The sequence below is a fragment of the Canis aureus genome, chromosome 28 (assembly GCF_053574225.1).
Source record: "Canis aureus isolate CA01 chromosome 28, VMU_Caureus_v.1.0, whole genome shotgun sequence".
NCBI classification, from domain to species: domain Eukaryota; kingdom Metazoa; phylum Chordata; class Mammalia; order Carnivora; family Canidae; genus Canis; species Canis aureus.
In genome coordinates, this window is record NC_135638.1 from 34,284,903 (window position 1) to 34,303,770 (window position 18,868).

General features: G+C 38.1%; 1 protein-coding gene across 4 annotated transcripts in view; it reads left to right on the top strand.

Annotated features, from left to right (window-relative positions):
• The window catches only part of PLAG1 (PLAG1 zinc finger), a 50,947-nt gene that overhangs the window by 24,051 nt on the left and 8,028 nt on the right, over positions 1–18,868 (top strand). Inside the window, exons 2-4 of one of the 4 annotated variants that reach the window (XM_077876904.1) lie at positions 7,408–7,512; positions 15,435–15,533; positions 18,083–18,441. In XM_077876904.1, coding sequence (XP_077733030.1) covers positions 18,200–18,441 — 242 coding nt within the window. In that variant the 5' untranslated portion in view covers positions 7,408–7,512; positions 15,435–15,533; positions 18,083–18,199. The remainder of the gene's footprint in view (positions 1–7,407; positions 7,513–15,434; positions 15,534–18,082; positions 18,442–18,868) is intronic. The other 3 variants (XM_077876906.1, XM_077876903.1, XM_077876905.1) reach the window with 3 other exon arrangements.

The following is an 18,868-nucleotide window of genomic DNA, read 5'->3' on the forward strand; positions in this document are numbered from 1 at the left end:
AATTATCTGTAGCTTTATATTACCAAATGAGTTTCAGTTTAAAATGCAAAAGGAAAAATAAATAAATAAAATGCAAAAGGACCACCAATCAGTGTATTGTTGAGATCAATTTTGTGTTAACCATAATCTTCTCCCTTACTTTCCGGGTATCCCACTTGATTGTGTTTTCTTTGCACCTCAAGATACTGAGGCTCAGAAAGGTCAAAACATGTATATTGCATAGGTTAGGTACATGGAAAAATACATACTCAGGTCTCTGTATCATTCATTACCTCATGACCAAGATCAATGCCAGTAGCATTCTTCAAAACAAAAAAACAAAAGCAAGTCCAGTATTGTGGCAGGTACCTGTAGATATATTTGACATAAACTGTGTTGTGGCCAAAGGTAACTGTTTGCCAAGGTGGACCTAGTATAAATTTATTTAGTTCAAATTGTGTCTAGTGTTGAGAAACATTTCTTCTGCAAGAGGAAAGCAAGAATGCAAAAGTCATACACGTATAATCATTTGGAGATCTCAAAAATTACACACTGCTTACCTTAAAACTGTGAGAAATCCTAACTTCTAGAGCAACCTTCTTTGTGGTGTGTCGTAGTCAAACACTGATTTTTTCCCCCCCAGTATTGGATCCCTGTCTTCTCACTGTGCCTTTCCTCTCTACTTAATCTCTCTACCAGCCTGGCTCTGCAAGACAGGATTCATTTTCACACTCCTGTTGCCAACCCTTGCTTCAATTTCAGGAGGATGAGGTTAGGGGATTAATCTGAAATGCTGTGTGAAAGAGACATTCCATTGTTGTTATTAGTGTAGAATTTTGGTTTACTTTTCATGTACTTCAACAGAATACATTTTTTCCCTAATATATAGCTTTTTTCTCTGATTTTTAGTAATTAAATATTTTTGGAGGTGCAATATAATCTTTTCCCACAGTTAAGCCACAGGCAAGGGGCAGTCCATCCCTGGATCGTCATGATCACATATTACCAAATTACCATTCAGCTCAACATTCAGAATTACTGTTGGGTCCACATGGATCAGTTTTGTTTTAGCTGATTTGGGGTTATATGTGACTATAACCACCTATGTTGCAGAGATGAGAAGATCAAAATAAACTACTTACCAAACATCATTCTTAATAGTCATCTTGCATCACACGTGTGGAGTCTCCTTTACATGGAGTATGGCCATTGTCCTTCAAAGATTCTGTTGGCTATGATTCTATAGGAGGTTGTGCCAGGGAGGAAACGAACAAACCCAAATCCCTTATTTTTAAGTGCACATCAAGCCATTTTGGGGTAGCACTTATTTCTGAGTAACACACTGAGTATAGTAGCTTTGCATTTTGAACCCTCAGAACTATGGCAGGGACTGGACATGCATGATCCCCTTCAATTTTTCACCACAAGGTGAATGTTTATTCCCATCTTGCAGAGGAAAATGCTGACCAGAGATTAAGTTGTCCAGAGTTACACTTATGGTAAGGCTCAGGCGGGATTCAGACACTGTTGTGATTCCCAACAAGCCCATTGTCTCCATGCACTGTTCCCTGTAGCACCCTAGACTCTGTGATTCCGTGTAAGGTTTGTGGGGCGATGCCCTCTCTGAGTTGCAAAAGAGCTCCATAAAGACAGTTGCCAGAACCGTACTCGAGCAACAGTATGTGTACTACTCTATGGGCAGGCAACCTTTCTGTAATATGTGTCCCTATCAGAGTGGGGTGAGGGGAGCAAGCGGGGGTGTGTCCTGCAGTGGAGAAGGGGCTGCACCAGATCCTGGTGGAGGCTTCAAGAAAGAAGACCCTGAGGCCTCACAGTGACAAATTTAAACCCCCTTTTGTTAATTACCCGTCAGTAAACACCCCAAAGGCCTAAGTGAATTTATAATTAAGGAAGGTCAGCTTTCTTTGAAAAAAATGTTATCCTGAATAAAAACTGAAAAGGAAAATCCCCACTTAATTCTGTTTCAGAAAGCAACAAAAGCACACCAAGATTGGTTGTTTTCTGAATTATTTAGAAATGTGGCTGGGGACAGGAGTGGCGGGAGCAAGTTGTACAGGTACCAACATTTAGGATACTTCGTAAATTAACGGTATCATTTAAAAATTTTCAGCCCTTGGGGGATCCCTGGGTGGCTCAGCGGTTTAGTGCCTGCCTTTGGCCCAGGGCGTGATCCTGGAGTCCCGGGATCCTGGCATGGAGCCTGCTTCTCCCTCCTCCTGTGTCTCTGCCTCTCTCTCTCTCTCTCTCTCTCTAGGTCTATCATAAATAAATAAATCTTAAAAGTTTTCAGCCCTTGGTAACGTGACTCCTGTGAAGCTCCTCCACCAGTCTCTTTGCTCAGTCTTTCACTCTGGCTCCAAAAATAACAAATTGCCTCAGGTTACCTAGACCCCCTCTACAGTTTCTGACTCCCTCTACCTGAATACCTGCCCAAGCTTGGCTAGTACTTATTCTTTTGTTATCTTGGCTGGAGTGTTACTTCATTTATTCTTTTTTTTTTTTTTTTTTTTAATCAAAGGCAGGCCTACCAATTAGCTCAGCACTCCTTTCTTTTTAAGGCTACCGCTAATTAACATATTTAAAAGGTCTATACAGAGGCTGCATTGAATTGCTTCAGTGGGTACTTCCTTTGGTATTTGATAAATGGAACTTATCCCAGAACTATTTATTATTTGTAAGTCTCCGTTCCAGCTAGCATGTATTCCTGGAGGCTTTAAATCATGCAGCACGATGTGCAAGTCTGTAAAGCAACAGGTGAACTGCACTGGCTTCCTCCACGGGTGACAGCTGAGAATGTGACTCTCAAAACTGCCTAGACAGAGCCTTTCTAGCAAGGACTGAATGTGACTCTTACATTGAAGCCAGTATTCCTCTTTTCCTTTTTTGCCCCTGTGAATTGGAAGGAAAGATTGTAGTCATTTTGAGTCATTGCCCTCATAAAGGATGTTAGTGTATCAGTTCACAGAAAGTGGTTTGGGTTTTGTTTCATCCTTTTTTTTTTTTTTTTTTTTTTTTTTTTTTTGGCACACTTCGGTAAATTCCTATGAGTATCTGTTTGTCATCCTCATTAGTTTTGTTTTTTCTCAATGTGAAAACTTGGGCTTTTCTTCTCTAGCTTTACTGAGATACAACTGATGCTAAATGAACTGCACACATTTAACGTATATAATGTGCCAAGTTGTGACCTGTATCCACATCCTTAAAACCTTCACCACAACCGACATAGTGAACATAACCATCATTCCCAGAAGTTTACTCATGTCCTTTGGTGAGTTGTCCTTCCCAGCCCACCCTCCCTCCAGTCCCCAGATAACCGCTGAGCTGCTTCCTGTCATTATAGATTAGTTTGCATTTCCTAGAATTCTATATAAACAGAATAATTTTATATGTACTCTTTTTCTGTCTGACTTCTTTTCATTCAGCGTCATGATTCTAAGGTTCCTCCATGTTACTGTGTGTATGCGCATTCCTTTTGACTGCTGATTTGTAATCCATCCTATGACTCTACTACAGCTTGTTTATCCATTCACATCCTAATGGGCATTTGGGTTGTATCTGGTTTTTTTACTATTACAAATAAAGCTGACATGAATATTCATGTACAAGTCTTTGTATAGATTCGTGTGTTCATATCTCTTCAGTAAACACAAAGGTGTGAAATGGCTGTGTCATACAATAGGCACATGTTTAACATTTTAAGAAACTGACAGACTTTTAAAAAGTGACGTTAGTATTTTTACCTTCTTGCCAGTGGTAAGAGTTCCATTTGCTTTACATCCTCACCAGTACTGATACAGTACTTCATTGTAGTCATTCTAGGAGGTAGATGGCGATATCTCACTGCATTTCTGTAATGACCTATGATGTTGAGCATCTTTTAGTGTGCCTATTTACCATCCATGTACTTTCATTGGTAAAGTGTCTATTCACATATTTTTCCCATTTTTCAATTGGGTTGTTTTCTTATTGTTGAGTTTTGGAAGTTCTTAATATTTTCTGGGTACAAGCTCTTTATCAAATCTGTGCTTTGCAGAGATTTTCTTCCAGGGGCTTGTCTTTTCATTCTTTAAACATGGTCCTTTGAAGAGCATTTTCAAATTTTGATGATATCCAGTTTATAATTTATGGGTTTTGCTTTCAGTGTTGTAGACAGGCAGTTTTTGAGTAACTGAATGTCACAAGATTTTTGTCTATTTGCTTCCAGAATTTTTATAGTTTTAGATTTTACATTTGTGTCTATGATCCATTTGGAGTTATGTATATATATTGTGTGGTATGGATTCAAGTTATTTTTGTTGTTGATAGACAGAAAACTTTTACAGCACCATTATTTGAAAAGCCATTTTTTTTTGGTAAACTATTTTTTTAATATAAAAGTTGGACATTTGTAAAATACAGAGGAATAAAAAGCCTACATCTTGCTAGTCTTTAAAAATAACTTACCTAGATAAGGGTATTGTAGAAGGAGTAGTTCTAAGTGTGTACTTCACAAAATTGTACTCAGTATATCCTCTCTTGCTTTTTAAAATTTTAGCATTATATCAGTGTTTTCCTGTGTGAATTAATATTCTTTAAATGCATGGTTTTTATGGCTACATAGTAATTCTGTCATATAGATGTATACTTTACCCCTTTTATTAGACATTATCAATTTTTATTCTTAAAATATACTTTGAACCTGCTTTTACTTAAAATCTTTGTTTCTCACTTTTTTTTTTTTTTTTTTGGCTTACATTTAGAAATTTATCCGGTCAACATATATGACCATTTAAATGGCTTTGATTACATGTTTCCACAGAGTAGTCCAGAAAGTTTTAATGGTTTATACACCCACCAACAATGACTAACAAACTTAATTCTTATGGAAAATTCTGTTTGTTTTTTAAAAAGCATCAGGGATGCTCCTGGACACCCTCTCATGTTCTCCATGGTGTCTTTTTAACCTTTGCTCTGGCCCCAGCCGAGTGTCCCACTCCCCTTCATTCTCCTCACATGACCCTTCTACGTGGCCCTGGCAAAGTTAAGCAAACTTCTTGCATCTCTTGCCTCTTTTACCAAGACATTTACGAAGTTGAATATACATTTCTTCCAAGTCCATAAAGAAGCCCCTCTTTCATCTAAGATGAAAACTTCTCCCTTTACTTAGGCTCCCATTTTGCCTTGTCTCCCAGAATGCTCCATTTTTCTTCGCTGCCTCTTTACCCTCACTCAGCACAGAAGCTGTCCCAGGTCTTCCCCACCTGGCATCCTGAGATCCCCCTTAGCTGCCAGCCTGTCTTTTTCTTCTCTTCCAGTACACAGCTCTTTGGAAGAAAGCACCCTTTTGTTGGAAGTCACTTCCTTCCTGCTCAATTGGCAATTCACATGGGGGTATTTCTCCCACCTCCTCCTTCCCCATTCTTGCCCTCCCACCCCACCTCGCCCCACCATCTTTCTTATTGAAGTGTATTGTCTTCATGCCTAAGTGGTGAGCTCTAGGCAAGAATTGCAGGGTGGTTCTAAAACTCATAGAAGCTTTGTCTTTTTGTGGGGCTTGCCATCTTTTTCTTCCTTCTCTTTGAAGCTCTATTCCTGCCCATCCCCTCTTTATTTATTTTTTTTAATTTTTATTTATTTATGATAGTCACAGAGAGAGAGAGAGAGGCAGAGAGACACAGGCAGAGGGAGAAGCAGGCTCCATGCACCGGGAGCCCGATGTGGGATTCGATCCCGAGTCTCCAGGATCACGCCCCGGGCCAAAGGCAGGCGCCAAACCGCTGTGCCACCCAGGGATCCCCCATCCCCTCTTTAAATTAGAATGGCAGTCACTAGGCACCAACATGAGTTAACCAGTAATTTGGTTTGAGTCTCTCTGTTTAAAAGTGAGCCACACAGCCCTGTCTCCCTTCTTCGTATCTCCCTTGTCACTCTGGTCAGACACTTAAGGACCATCCACTTTCCTCTAGGAAATGCCCATTTTTGCTAGTTTTCAGCTCTCTGCTGTATGCTCATTTTTGCTAGTTTTCAGCTCTCTGCTGTATGCTACTCCAGCACCCAACTTCTGTATCTCATTTGCACAAGCATGCCCTAACCTTCTTCCCTCCCCCATACCCCTCCCACCGCCCTGAGTGCTTGTTCTCAGGGCTTCGTAATCGACCCACTTCTTGTCATTAGTACATGAGGGTACAAGTCCCGGCCACTTGGGATTCAGTGAACTTTTCTCATTTGAATCTTTACAATGTCTATACACTACACCGCACTCCAGCCAAAGCATCATCTTAGAATCTGTAATAATCTGTGGTGCTCATCTGTGAGTTCTTCTGGCTAACTGGTGTGCCCCCACCACACCCCTATGCCCCCCCTTTCTTTATTGTACATTCTTCAAGATAAAAATCACCAAAACTCCATTGTATTCTTTTCCTTTTCTGACCTTCTCAGGTACTTGTTTGTACCATATAATAGTGTTCTTTACTGTTGATTTGTCCCCCTAGTACTGCCTTACAAGGGCAACTTTTATTTTAGTTAGCAGTCACTTGGACATAAGGTATCTATCTGTCTTGTGGCCACAACTATCTTGTAGGCTCCTAGAGAACAGATACCTTGTATGTTTGCATCCTCAGGAACTTCAGATTGATGCCATATGTAATAAGTGTTGGTAAGATGCATCACATTGGTGTCAGCTACTTATCTTAATAGAGCAGTAGCCATATATCATTGAACATTGATTCTCTGGTCTGGGAAAATGAAGCAGATGACTTCTGCATAGAGCTCCCGGCATCCCTTTTGTCTCTCGATTAATGCCTGTAGTGGTAGGCCTTCCTTACCTGTACCAACAGAATGAAGCTGTGAGTAATCCCAAACCTTGAGTACTTTGGAATACATGTTGGTGTTTCTTTGTGTGTTGTTGAAGATGGACGTGCCACCTGTGAATTCTCTTTGAAACAAGTAATAGCTTCATCATAAAGACACACCCTTGCCTGTGAACACATGGCCAAAGGGAAACACTCATCAGGAAGGGTTTCTCCATCCGCTATTGTTTAGAACAAGATATACACCTCAAAAGGCTTTTCTGAAAATTATTATAGAGAAAATAGTCCGTGTGTTTCAAATATAAATGAAGGATATAAGCAGCAATTTTGAGGAGTGACAGTAAACTGGGAGTAGTATTTGAATAAAAATATGAACAATCTAAATAACTGGTGATTCAGGAGGGAAATATATAAACCTAGGGATATTGATTAATTTACTTTTCACTTCTCAGTGTACTGTAAATGTTGTATTGTTTCACATTTGTTTCTAATGGGAATTGAGATAGGTTTTCCAATAAAGTAAAAAATATGATGAATAAAAACCAATTTGACTCCTGTGCCATTAACCAGATTGGGTCACACTTTTGGAATTTCAAACTAATTCTTCTTTTCTTTTTAGGTTGCCCCTTGGTGCTGCATTGGCCGTTATTTGGCACCCAGAATGCTTCATTCTGTGATGGTCTATTAATAAGGGTGCCTTGTAGAGTTTGGAGCAGGGCCTCAGGTAGGTGGCTTTTATCATTATATGGCATGGCTTTCAAAGTGATCCATTATTTCAGTTTCCAAATAATTTAAGATATCATATTAAAAGCTTTGAAAAGCATGCCACATAATAAGCATGCCACTTACTATTTTAAGGTCTATCAATGTGTATTGTGTTCAGCAGGACTTTATTAAGAGTTTTAGTCTAATGGAAGAATTAGAAGACTGGCAATGAGCAGTGCACAAAATGCCTACCTACCATAAAAGCTTATTTGTTCACATTCCCCCAGATAGCCTGCAGATGAACTCTTAAGCTCTTCTTTCTCCAAATCTTGCTCAGAGTAATAGACTATCCCATGTTACCACTATGTCTTCTTTCTGTCTGCTGGGAGGAATCTGATTGTCTATGGGTAGGTGGGGAAGGCGCTCACTCTGCTTGCTGGGATGGGGCAGATACTAGAATAAGGAGCTCCGTGGGACAAGTACAGTTTGCTAGCCTTGTTGGAAAGGGGACACAGGGACACACCCTGGCATCTAGACTTCCCAGCCTGTAGGTGCAGCTCAGTGGCACAGAACCAAGGTGTAGCAATACTGGAAGTCCAGGCACCCATGGATGTGATACCAGGTAAGTCTGTCAGCAGGACCTCACACACAGGATTGAGGTTTAGAGGCCAGGACCCTCAGCACTAAGAAAGGAAGAATGATAAAAACAAAGATGGCAGTGCCAAGTACCAGAGGATAGTCTAAAGGTCATAAACTCCACTGAGGGCAGGCTGGGAAGGGCCCAGCCCTGGGGACAGGAGGTCATGGCCCAAGAGTCAAGCAGGATCTCACAGTATAATACACCAGCAGAGCTTTTATAATTAAACAAAAGGTACGGAAATTAATCTGGCTAAAATTCCTAATCACAGTATTCTATGAAGATTAAGCATTAAAATCTAGTTAACATAAACTTCTAGTCATTTTTATATTTGGTCAGTTTTTTAAACATATGAAGAGATGTTAATGGTTTTTTAGTGTTACAGATTCTGAATGTTTTTCCTTTTCTACCTCACTGTTGTTTTTGAACTTGTTTTTGATGAAACTATTTTAGCAGCTGGAAAAAAGACAAAAGTTTTTCACTACTTTTATGTAGCCAACGACATTTAAGTAGATTTTGTCTCTTGATTCCTCTCATATCAGTAATCCCTCAGACATTTTCTCTAATATTTTCAACATCATCCTCACATTTGAATTTCACATGAAGAACATCATCTTTCAATATTTGAATGTCACTTTGTTCCTTTTTCTTTCCTATGAAACTTCACTGGCAATTTCCAAATGATAGGTGGTAATTGATGCAGGTTGCATGTGCTTAAGGAGCTATGGAACAGAGTATTTGAAAGCAGACATGTCCTGAGAATCCAGGCTGGCTGAGTGCATCCCGAGTGTGGGTCACCCTCGAGCCTCTGAGTAGTACTTGCCCATGTGTTCCTAGCTTTTGGCACCCCCTGATGGAAACAGGAGGGACCCCCAGGTGGTTGTGATGCTTCTCTCAGATCTACTACTCTGCCAAAGCAAACTAACAGCTTTATCCTTCAGGGTTTGTCTTCTGAGCTTGCTTTATGCTGATTTGAAATGGCAGAAACGTCAAAACATGTTTACCTGCTTGTCCTGATTCCTGAAATCCCTTATCAGGACCATAGTTATGTTCAATAAATATTTATCAAACATCTGCTACATGCCAGGACCCTGACTGGGTGCTTGGGGTATAAGGATAAATAATAGTCTCCCTGCAGATGAATTTAGAATCCCCTGGGGAGAGACAGGTAATCTCAAGAAGAGCTTTACAGTCTGTATTAGTGGTAACAGACACCCCGAGAGGTAAAGATGTGAAGCTCATTCTGGCTCAAGTAAAATCAGTTGAGGAATGTAATTATCAAATCTCTTCTGATTGTGTCAGCCCGGGCAGTGTGATGTCCTCTACAGGTGGAGGAGGGAGCGGCCGCCCCTCATGTGACAATTTTGCCTAGAGCTGATCCTATTTACTCCGTTATAGGAATATATAGAAAGGGTGGTTTCCAGAAGTCGTTGTGTCCTGGATGGTCACACAGGCATAACTTAAGGAGGACAGAGTAATGACGCATAGAGAACCTTACCTGGATGGGGGCTCTTTTTCATGATACCATTAATGCGGCTCAAAATTTTGAAAAAACACACTTAATGTTTATATCTCCTTGTATACCATAATGCCAGCCTGTTTGTTCAAGTGCATCTTACTTTGAGATGACTTAAAACTAATTCTCTGCATGAGCTTTTGTAACTACATAAAACTTTCTCTCCTCATCACTTTTGTTTGAATATGTACTGTTTCTGCCTTCCCATTGGCATTTCTAGGCAGATTCAGTAGGAGTGCTTAGAGTTCAGACATGAAACCTAGATGATGCTGTGTTTGTCATTTTAGTAGTATCAGGCCCTTGTAGTATCAACCTAAATGAATGGAAGCATGTTCTCCAGATGTCTGAGGTCCATCTGTGTGAATATTTTTAGAGTTGATGGCAGGCACTTTTGTTGCAGCCCCAGGAATGTAAGGAATCATTGGTCATAAAAACAACCCCTCACAATTTGGGAAATAGGCAATTTTCAGATTGGGCTGATCTGTGAGTTGCCTACTTTACACCTAGCCAGAGCACCAAAATTTCGGAAATGTTTCATACCAAAAAAAAAAAAAAAAGAAAGGAAAGAAAGAAAGAAAACCAAAGCCAAAAAAAACCTCTAAAAATGGTTAAAGTTTTGATTAAGCAAGCTTACTTGGTATTCAGATATAATTGATTCTTCGCTCTCTCCCAAGCACCATCGCTTCCCTGTGCACAAATCCCTTCACACATCCTGTTTACAAATACTGACTAAAAGTGCCCTATGTGAAGAAAATGAAATACCCAGTGTACCACCCATGTGTATTCTTTTTAGCTTTTTATTTTGATGAGAATGTATGGTCTTAGGGGAAAGAATCCTCCATGTAGTTGTTTTTTAAAGATTTTATTTATTTACTCATAGACACAGAGAAAGAGAGGCAGAGACACAGGCAGAGGGAGAAGCAGGCTCCATGCAGGGAGCCTGATGTGGGACTCGATCCTGAGTCTCCGGGATCACACCCCAGGCTGCAGGCAGTGCCAAACCACTGCACCACCAGGGCTGCCCCCATGTAGTTTTTTAAATGAAATGCTGACTTCTAAATTATGGATCATTAAACAAGAGCTTTTAAAAGAAAAGAAAAAAATGTAACTTACCATGACATTTATGTTCTACAAAATAAATAACCAATGAAAATATTTCATATTTGGAAGGTAAAATTTATTTGAATACTCCATCAGATTGTCTCTTCCTTCTCTCTTAAGGCTAGAAATTGTAATAAACAGCCATACCCAGGTTCCAGGTGGCCCAAAGGGGAACATCCTAATTGTACAGAGAGAGAACTGATGTTGGATTTGTTGGTTCCACTTTGGAATCCATTGATTTTTTTTCCTGTCGGTTCTTAAGAACAAATAGGTCTGCTTTGTCCCTTCACTTGTCTGTTGGTTTTTATTATTTGTGTATTAAACATGAGGCTTTCTACCTATGATTAAGGCTAAATTTTATGCTAAGTTTCAAAAGAGTTGTGCTAGAGCTACCTTTTAACAAATTGCTCAAAAGTTGAAAACATGAAGTACAGTCATCCAAAACAGGCTGTGTCTTCTACTATAGGAAAATAAGCTCTGATTTTCAGTATTGGGGGTATGATATGTGTTAATCAGGTACCTTATTACAACGTGGGTGGGTCCAGCACAATCCCAGTTCTCTGCACTATCTCTTGCTTCTTTGTCCTCTTGAGGCATCATGATGCAGCCCATCTCACCATCTAACCATCCAGCCATGCTTCCTGCTCCATGCCAGCCATGGGTGCAGGTTCCAGGCATGTTTGCACTTTAGAAATTTTTATTAGGAGGGGATCCCTGGGTGGCTCAGCAGTTGGGCGCCTGCCTTTGGCCCAGGGCGTGATCCTGGAGTCCCAGGATCATGTCCCACATCAGGCTCCCTGCATGGAGCCTGCTTCTCCCTCTGCCTGTGTCTCTGCCTCTCTCTCTCTCTCTCTCTCTCTGTCTCTCTCTCGAATAAATTAATAAAATCTTTAAAAAAATTTTTATTAGGAGCAGGGACTAGATCAATATTATCTACTTATATAGATTCCTTAGCAATGGATCAGAGAAGGCTTGTTTTCTGAAACAAAACAAATATTTTAGATTGTACTAAAGTTGCTGTTGTTTTAATATAAGACTTTACAAATAGTGGGTAAGTTTCAAAATAACAACAATAATAATAATAACAAGTTATAATAATAATAATAATAATAACAATAATAACAACAATAACAACAAGTTTGTTGGACCAAATTTGTATCTATGCCATAATATTTTTTACTTGAACATAGATATGTATATTCCATCCTATGTCTTTTATGATGATTGAACAAGCCTATCATTCATTTTGATGCTAGAAAGTACTTGCCCTGCTTTAATTATTTTCATTCATTCAAAAAAACAAAAAATTTTTATGGGAAACAGCAGTGAATAAAACTGACACAGCTCCTGCCCCAATGCTGCAGTCTATTTTTAATAGTCTTAGATTTTTATAGTTGCAAGATCTACTTCTCCTTTTTATTATCCATTAATAAGGGATTTTACAGACCTACAGAAATTGAATGATGTAAAGATTTCCACATAACATTCATGACCAAAAAAAATGTGCCCACTATGCCGTTGCCCTTACTTCAGTATTGGTCCTCAGTTTATGTTATTTGAAGCTCTGTTGTGTTTTGTACTTGTGAATTAAAATATTAACTGTTGGTAAGTTTCCTTTTGCAAGCTACCTTTTTATATGAAAAACATGTTTTAAGCAAATGTTGACATTTTCTGCATTGTTTGCTAACGGTGTTTTATGATTAGCATATGGGAGAATGAACAGTGCTTTGATTATCGATGGCGTTTGCCCCTAATTATCGAAGTGTATGTTTGACTTTTAATTTAAATATGAAAGAATTATTGATGCAGGTAAGTGTTGTAAAAATTCACAGCTGTTAGACAAATGACAATCAGAACTGTGGAATTTAAAGTATTGAAACAGTTTCCAGTACAGGGCTGTTCTTATGCCAGCATTCTCATAGGAATTTGTTTTAGTAGACCCTCTGATGTATGATTCATTTTTGCTTGTTTTTTTGTGTGAGTCACTGTTATAGAATGTAAAACATAGGATGATGAACATGTGTGTGTGCATGCACACACACTGTTCTCTTTACTTTTTTTATGTATGCAGAGTTGCCCGAGGGGAAAAAAAAAAGTATGTTCTCATACCAGCAAAAACTGGAAGGGCATTCTGAAGTGTTAATTTCTTAGGGCGATATGAAATGGGTATAGGGGTATATTGTCTCACAATTCTTAGATAAAGGCAAAGAAGAATTTTAATCCTTTGGAAAGCATAATAACCGCTCTTTGACACACAAAAAAGAAAGCTAGGAGTACGCATTTTGTTGTAGACTTTTCAGAAGAATAGCTAACAATACTTTTTAAAAGTCTTTCTTATTTCTATAAAAAGGAATACATCATTTTAATTGACATCTTAGTTAGGATTACATAAATACAGACGGTATATTTTTTAATGTTTATTTTATCAAGCCAAATAATAATGAACTCTGGCTCCTAGTTTCCTTGGTTTGGGGAAATAGTTAGCAGTCCTTTGAAATTATTGGATCACTCATAAGAACTCAAAATAGTTCAGTTGAAGTTAGGGAAATTAACTGTGAGTTTGGAATTACGTTTTGTGATAAAATGAATGAAAATAATGGCTTTATTTCAGGCTAAAATATGAAATGGGTAATTTGTAGACTATAGTAATATTTCAAATGAAGATACAAATTTTAAACTATATTGAAATACTTCAACTTTTTATTATGCCATTGAAGAATCAGCATCAATGAAACTTTTATTAATGTATTTGAGATGCAATAAAATTTATATTAGGAAAAATACAAAAATGTATTGTTGACTAGTCAACTTTGGTTTGCATTTGTTTCTACCCAAATCACCGTCCATTCAGATACACTAGTTGTTATTTTAACCGTTACATAAATTACTGAAAATTTACTTTGCAAACTGCCTTTATTAAAAGAAGCAAAGTCTTATATTTGTTTCTTTTGGGGGATCCTATTGGCAGCTCTGCTAGAGATAATAGGCACTATTCCCTATTCTTGTCTTTTAAATGTAATGACAGGATTTATCCACTTGCATATTGGTTTGCCAACCTACCCTTCTCCTAGAATGCAGTCATGTAAGAGTGAAATCGGAATTTTAGGGCTTATGCCCCTTCTTGACCACATGCGTGCTATCAGGATATTCATCCTCTGTGAGCCTCTTACCTTAAAATGGCAATGATGATAAATGCATCCACTTCTCAGGTCATTGAAATCCAGGGAGGTCATAGAGCTGAAAACACAGTACACTTGCAAGGTATTTATATTATTAAAATAACACAATACACAAAACAGGCTCTCATGTTCTTAACTACCCTACCAAAACCTCAGTATGTACGCTGGGCAAGTAAGTATTTACAAAGTTAATTTTATTATTTTGCAATTTTGATGTGCAGAATTCAGTTCTTCCATTTATGCATGTCCTGTGCTTTACCAAAGAATAAAGCTTTTGCTTTAACTTTTTAAATATCTTTTATTAGTCTGATTTTTAATGTTTCTTGTTTTTTAAACTATGAGAATAATGCTGCTTTCAAATATACCTTTAGTATTTTTGTAATGATGCTTGAATGTCCTCTGGCAAATATTTTATTTACGCATCAAATTCTTAAAAAGTATGTGAAAATGTGATTTCAGGAGAAATTAATTAGATTTATGTTTGGAACGTTAAGTAAAATTTTTTCACTTGTCATTGGTGAATCCTTTTATTATTACATTTTAACCATTTGACTGATATTATATAACTCTCATGTTCTTACAATTGTGATTTCTGAACGTTCATCCTTTAAAATATTCAGAGCTTACTAATTTCTCTGTGCCTTGTAGTCTCTACAGTAGATAATCCTAGGGGTTTTTTTGGGGGGGGGTTTGGGGGGGTTGCCTTTGACCATTCTTTTCACATTGACTGATACAATCAAGAATTATTAGCAGATTATTTTCTCTGTGCATGTTTTCAGTTTACTGAAGATCCTGCCAATAGGCATTTTTTTTTACAGATATTTTAAGATTTTTCAACAATGATCTTTTAAAACCCAATGATGCTTTGTTCTGGATACCTCTGCAGCAAACCCGTATATAACTTCCCTTGCATGCTTTGAAATCTAAAGAGCACAGAGTTATTGCTACCTTTCAGCAATCCTTGCAGCATTCTGAGAATTAAATTGGCAGGTATTGCAGAAACAAAAGGGCAGCTCAGAGAAGCCCACCTTGCACAAGTATGTGCAATGTGGGCATAGGAGGTACTTTCTTCGGGAGTCAGCTATTCTTTGGTGAGGTTCCAGATGCACCAAGTGTGTGTCTTCCATAATATTAGTAAGCTTAATGAAGTTTTGATCCTTTTGGTTTACAAACAGTAACCCTAATATCCATTTCTCTCAGTAGGCAAGTTAGATTTAAAAATTTAAAAATTGAATTTGGGACAGAAGTGGGGAGTCATTCAGCATCACAAAATGCCATTTATATAGGTAATACTACTTTACTTTTCATTTCCGCATTTCATTTGGTCATGTAAATGTGCTTAGAACTAATAAAAATTTGCAACTGGTGAAAATTAATGCATGACTTGTCAGCAGAGTATGGAATGTAAGCATGTGCCATGAAATTGCAATTCTTTCATCCTTTATTTTCCATCATTTACATACTGATTCCATTTAGAGTGTAGTCCATTCTTATTTTTTGTTTCACAGATTAGCCAAAATGGGAAGGACTGGATTCCGCTCTCTTCCACGAAGAGTCAATGGGACTGGCTAAGATCAAGGTCTGAGGCTTTTTCCATCGGTCATCAGGTATGCATTGAACAAGAATTACTAAAATTCTATGCATGTGTCTTTAAAATATATGATATGTATATTATGAATGTTGACTTTTATTCAATGTTGAGCTCACTACCTTATATTATCCTATAATTTTAAATGCTCCTATAACTAATTTGAGTTTTGTAATATATTGAGTTGAAAAGATACTATTAGCCATGAAAAAATTTCAGCTGGTCTTAGAAAAGTGTAATATTTGAAATTTGTAGTCCTTCATTGCTCAGTATGTACATGCAAAGATGACACAATTCATTTGTTACTCCATATTGAGGATCACCAACTTTAATACAATCAAATGTTTATGTGTTGTTTCATGGTATACTTGCAATACTTTTTTTTTTTTTTTTCATTAACTCAGAAGTTACCTTTTTTCTTTTTTTCTCAACTGGAATTCTCTGCCCCTTATGCTTGGATCTCTTAACACAACAATGACAAATACAACCAATCTGAAATATCTCCCAATACTAGGTATATTCAGGGACTTAGACGCTTGGCATTCCATGTTGATTTTTACAGTTGACAGATTCATCAGCTTATTTCCCACAGTGCTCTAAAGAGGTACATAAAAGCATCATGTTAGGAAATCATATAGTCAAAATTACTGTTTTTTCCTGCTTTGGCAGAGTAGTTTCTAGCAGTTTACAGTGTCATTGCTGGACACAGCAGGAGAGCTATGTATAGATATTTCTGAGAGAGATAGAGAAGCTATCTCTTGAATGAGAATATAATAGGAAAAGTACAAGTCCCCGAGATTCATGAAATCTAAAACCAGGGGAGCATATTGTGTTAGCATTAGTAATGTCAGCTGTGTCAACTGTGTTAACATCACTTTTAAACTGCAGAGGAGATACGATTTGCACAGCTTGCAGGAAGGCCTTGTCTGCGTCTGCTTACTGATGAAAGGGTACATGAAGCCAACATGGTTAACTTACCCTAAGGCCTTACATTTTAATCAAATGAGTGGATAATTGCCCTATTTTGCCTGTTTAGTGACATTTAGTGCCTCTACATTGAATCACAGTGGGATCTGTTGTAGCATACACTTAGTTTTACAGAAATTAGGTTAAATTTAGAGCCCCTGCAAAAGTATACCTGGAATCTGCAGGAGTCAGCATGACATGTCTAGCTCGTAAAGGCAACCGAGTATCAGTATGATGCCAAAACAAGGAATATATAGAGAAACTGACTTTTGTTTTTTTTTCTAAATACATAATAGGATAAAAAAATCCAACTGAGTAGTAGTTGGTAACAGTCATTTAGCCACATGCAGTTTCACTTCAAACAGCAGATCTTTTTTAAGAGAGACTGTTGTAGGTCTCCCCATCTCTATGTCGCTTAAAAGTATGTTGCTAGATTGGCACTCAGGAACCTTGAGTCATTTATGTCAGGTGGATCTTTGGGGAGTAGGTTTCTTACTTTGAGAAATACAGCTGATAATATTTACTATCTCTTACCCATTTTTCAAAGGCTTCAATCAATTGAAAAATTTTTGTTTAAGTAGATGTACTCTTTACCATACGATATGTGCATTTCATTCTTCCTCACAGCACCCCTAATGAATTGAAACTCTGACACACCTTTTACCTGAAACGCCTCCATAATGATGTGTCCACGCACAAGTATTGTGCTCCACGCCAAAAGTCGCACTGGTGTGCCGCACACGGGTTACAGGTGTGCCAAAGACTGATCCCCTCAGCTCCTGGGGCGGCCTGATGACTCTGGCTCATCCGCTAACCTCAGTGTGCCCCATGAACAGAATCATTTTCTGTGATGTGCAAAAAGGTGAGGAAAATTACCTCAACCAGATCTTCCTTTCCCCTCCAAATGATAAGCCATGATCCTCACCTCAGATAACTTCACAAGGTGTTACCATTTCAAGAATGTGTATTTGTTACGAAGAGAAGTCATTTCTACTCTTGACTCGGAAATCCCTGTGTGGGTGATGACACTGATATAAAGAGTAAATTTCTACTCTGGGTACGTGGTGCTTTCAACTCTTTCAGGCCTCCCGAGTCTGCATTAAGGACTTCCTCCATGGACCAAGTGGTTCACAGGGTGCCTAAAAGAGTTTTCAGTCTCTTATCTATATTTTTCTATCACACGGAGCCTTACTAGAATTGACTCACACAAGTTTAAATGATTTTCTGACGTTAAAATATTTGCAGAAACATTTTTCTGTCCTTAGTCAGATTTCTGTTGTCTGATCCCTTGTCAAAACTGAAGATTAATAATGCCACTTTGAGTGTCATGTTTTGACGCTTCCTGAGAGTTCCTGAAATCACTACTACTTTCCCCAAGTACGACATTTGTTAGGTGGAATTTCTGGGGGTGTGTGAACTGTTCATTCTGAGCAATGCATTAATGTGTATTTTGGCAAATATAAAGAAACCTACAGATATTACATTAGACCAGCTGAATCCATTTTATGGTTCCTTTTTGAATTCAAAAGCATCACATAGCAAATAAAATTTTTAAAAATTAAATTTAGTTACAAACTAGTTGTTTCTTATTTTTTTTTCCAGTCCCTTTTTGCTTTCTTTTACGACCACATGAAACTTGAGAAGCCACCTAAAGCTAAATCATTTAGTGGAGTTGGGCAGTTCCCAAGTGTCCAACAAGAAGGCCTGCTTTAGGCTGCGATGGCCACTGTCATTCCTGGTGATTTGTCAGAAGTAAGAGATACCCAGAAAGTCCCTTCAGGGAAACGTAAGCGTGGTGAAACCAAACCAAGAAAAAACTTTCCTTGCCAACTGTGTGACAAGGCCTTTAACAGTGTTGAGAAATTAAAGGTTCACTCCTACTCTCACACAGGAGAGAGGCCCTACAAGTGCATACAACAAGACTGCACCAAGGCCTTTGTTTCTAAGTACAAATTACAAAGGTATTACACTCTATTTGTCTTTCAGATTATATTTTCTATTATGTTGGCCATGTGAAGCCGTTGTAAACGTATATATTTGTATACACCTTCTTTAGCTGCTTTGCAGAGAGGAAATGTTACGTAGATTAGACGGCTAGTTTTCGTATTCTAAGTCACATACTTTGATGTGTTAGTTGTCTTTGGGTTTTTTGTTTTTTGTTTTTTTTAATGAAATGCTTAATGAGAGTAGAATTTCCGTTTGTTCAAAGAAATTACAAGGAAAGGGTCTGGACGTTTACGTGAGTATGTTCAGTCTCGCTCATTTGTTTGTGTAGTAATAGCTAAAAAACAGCGAATACTGAAGTGGCAACTTCAGTGGCTCATGCAGTGTTTAGGGGTACTGACTGTCCTTGTAGCGCATGTTAAGTTAAAGTGTGTCCGTTATCAG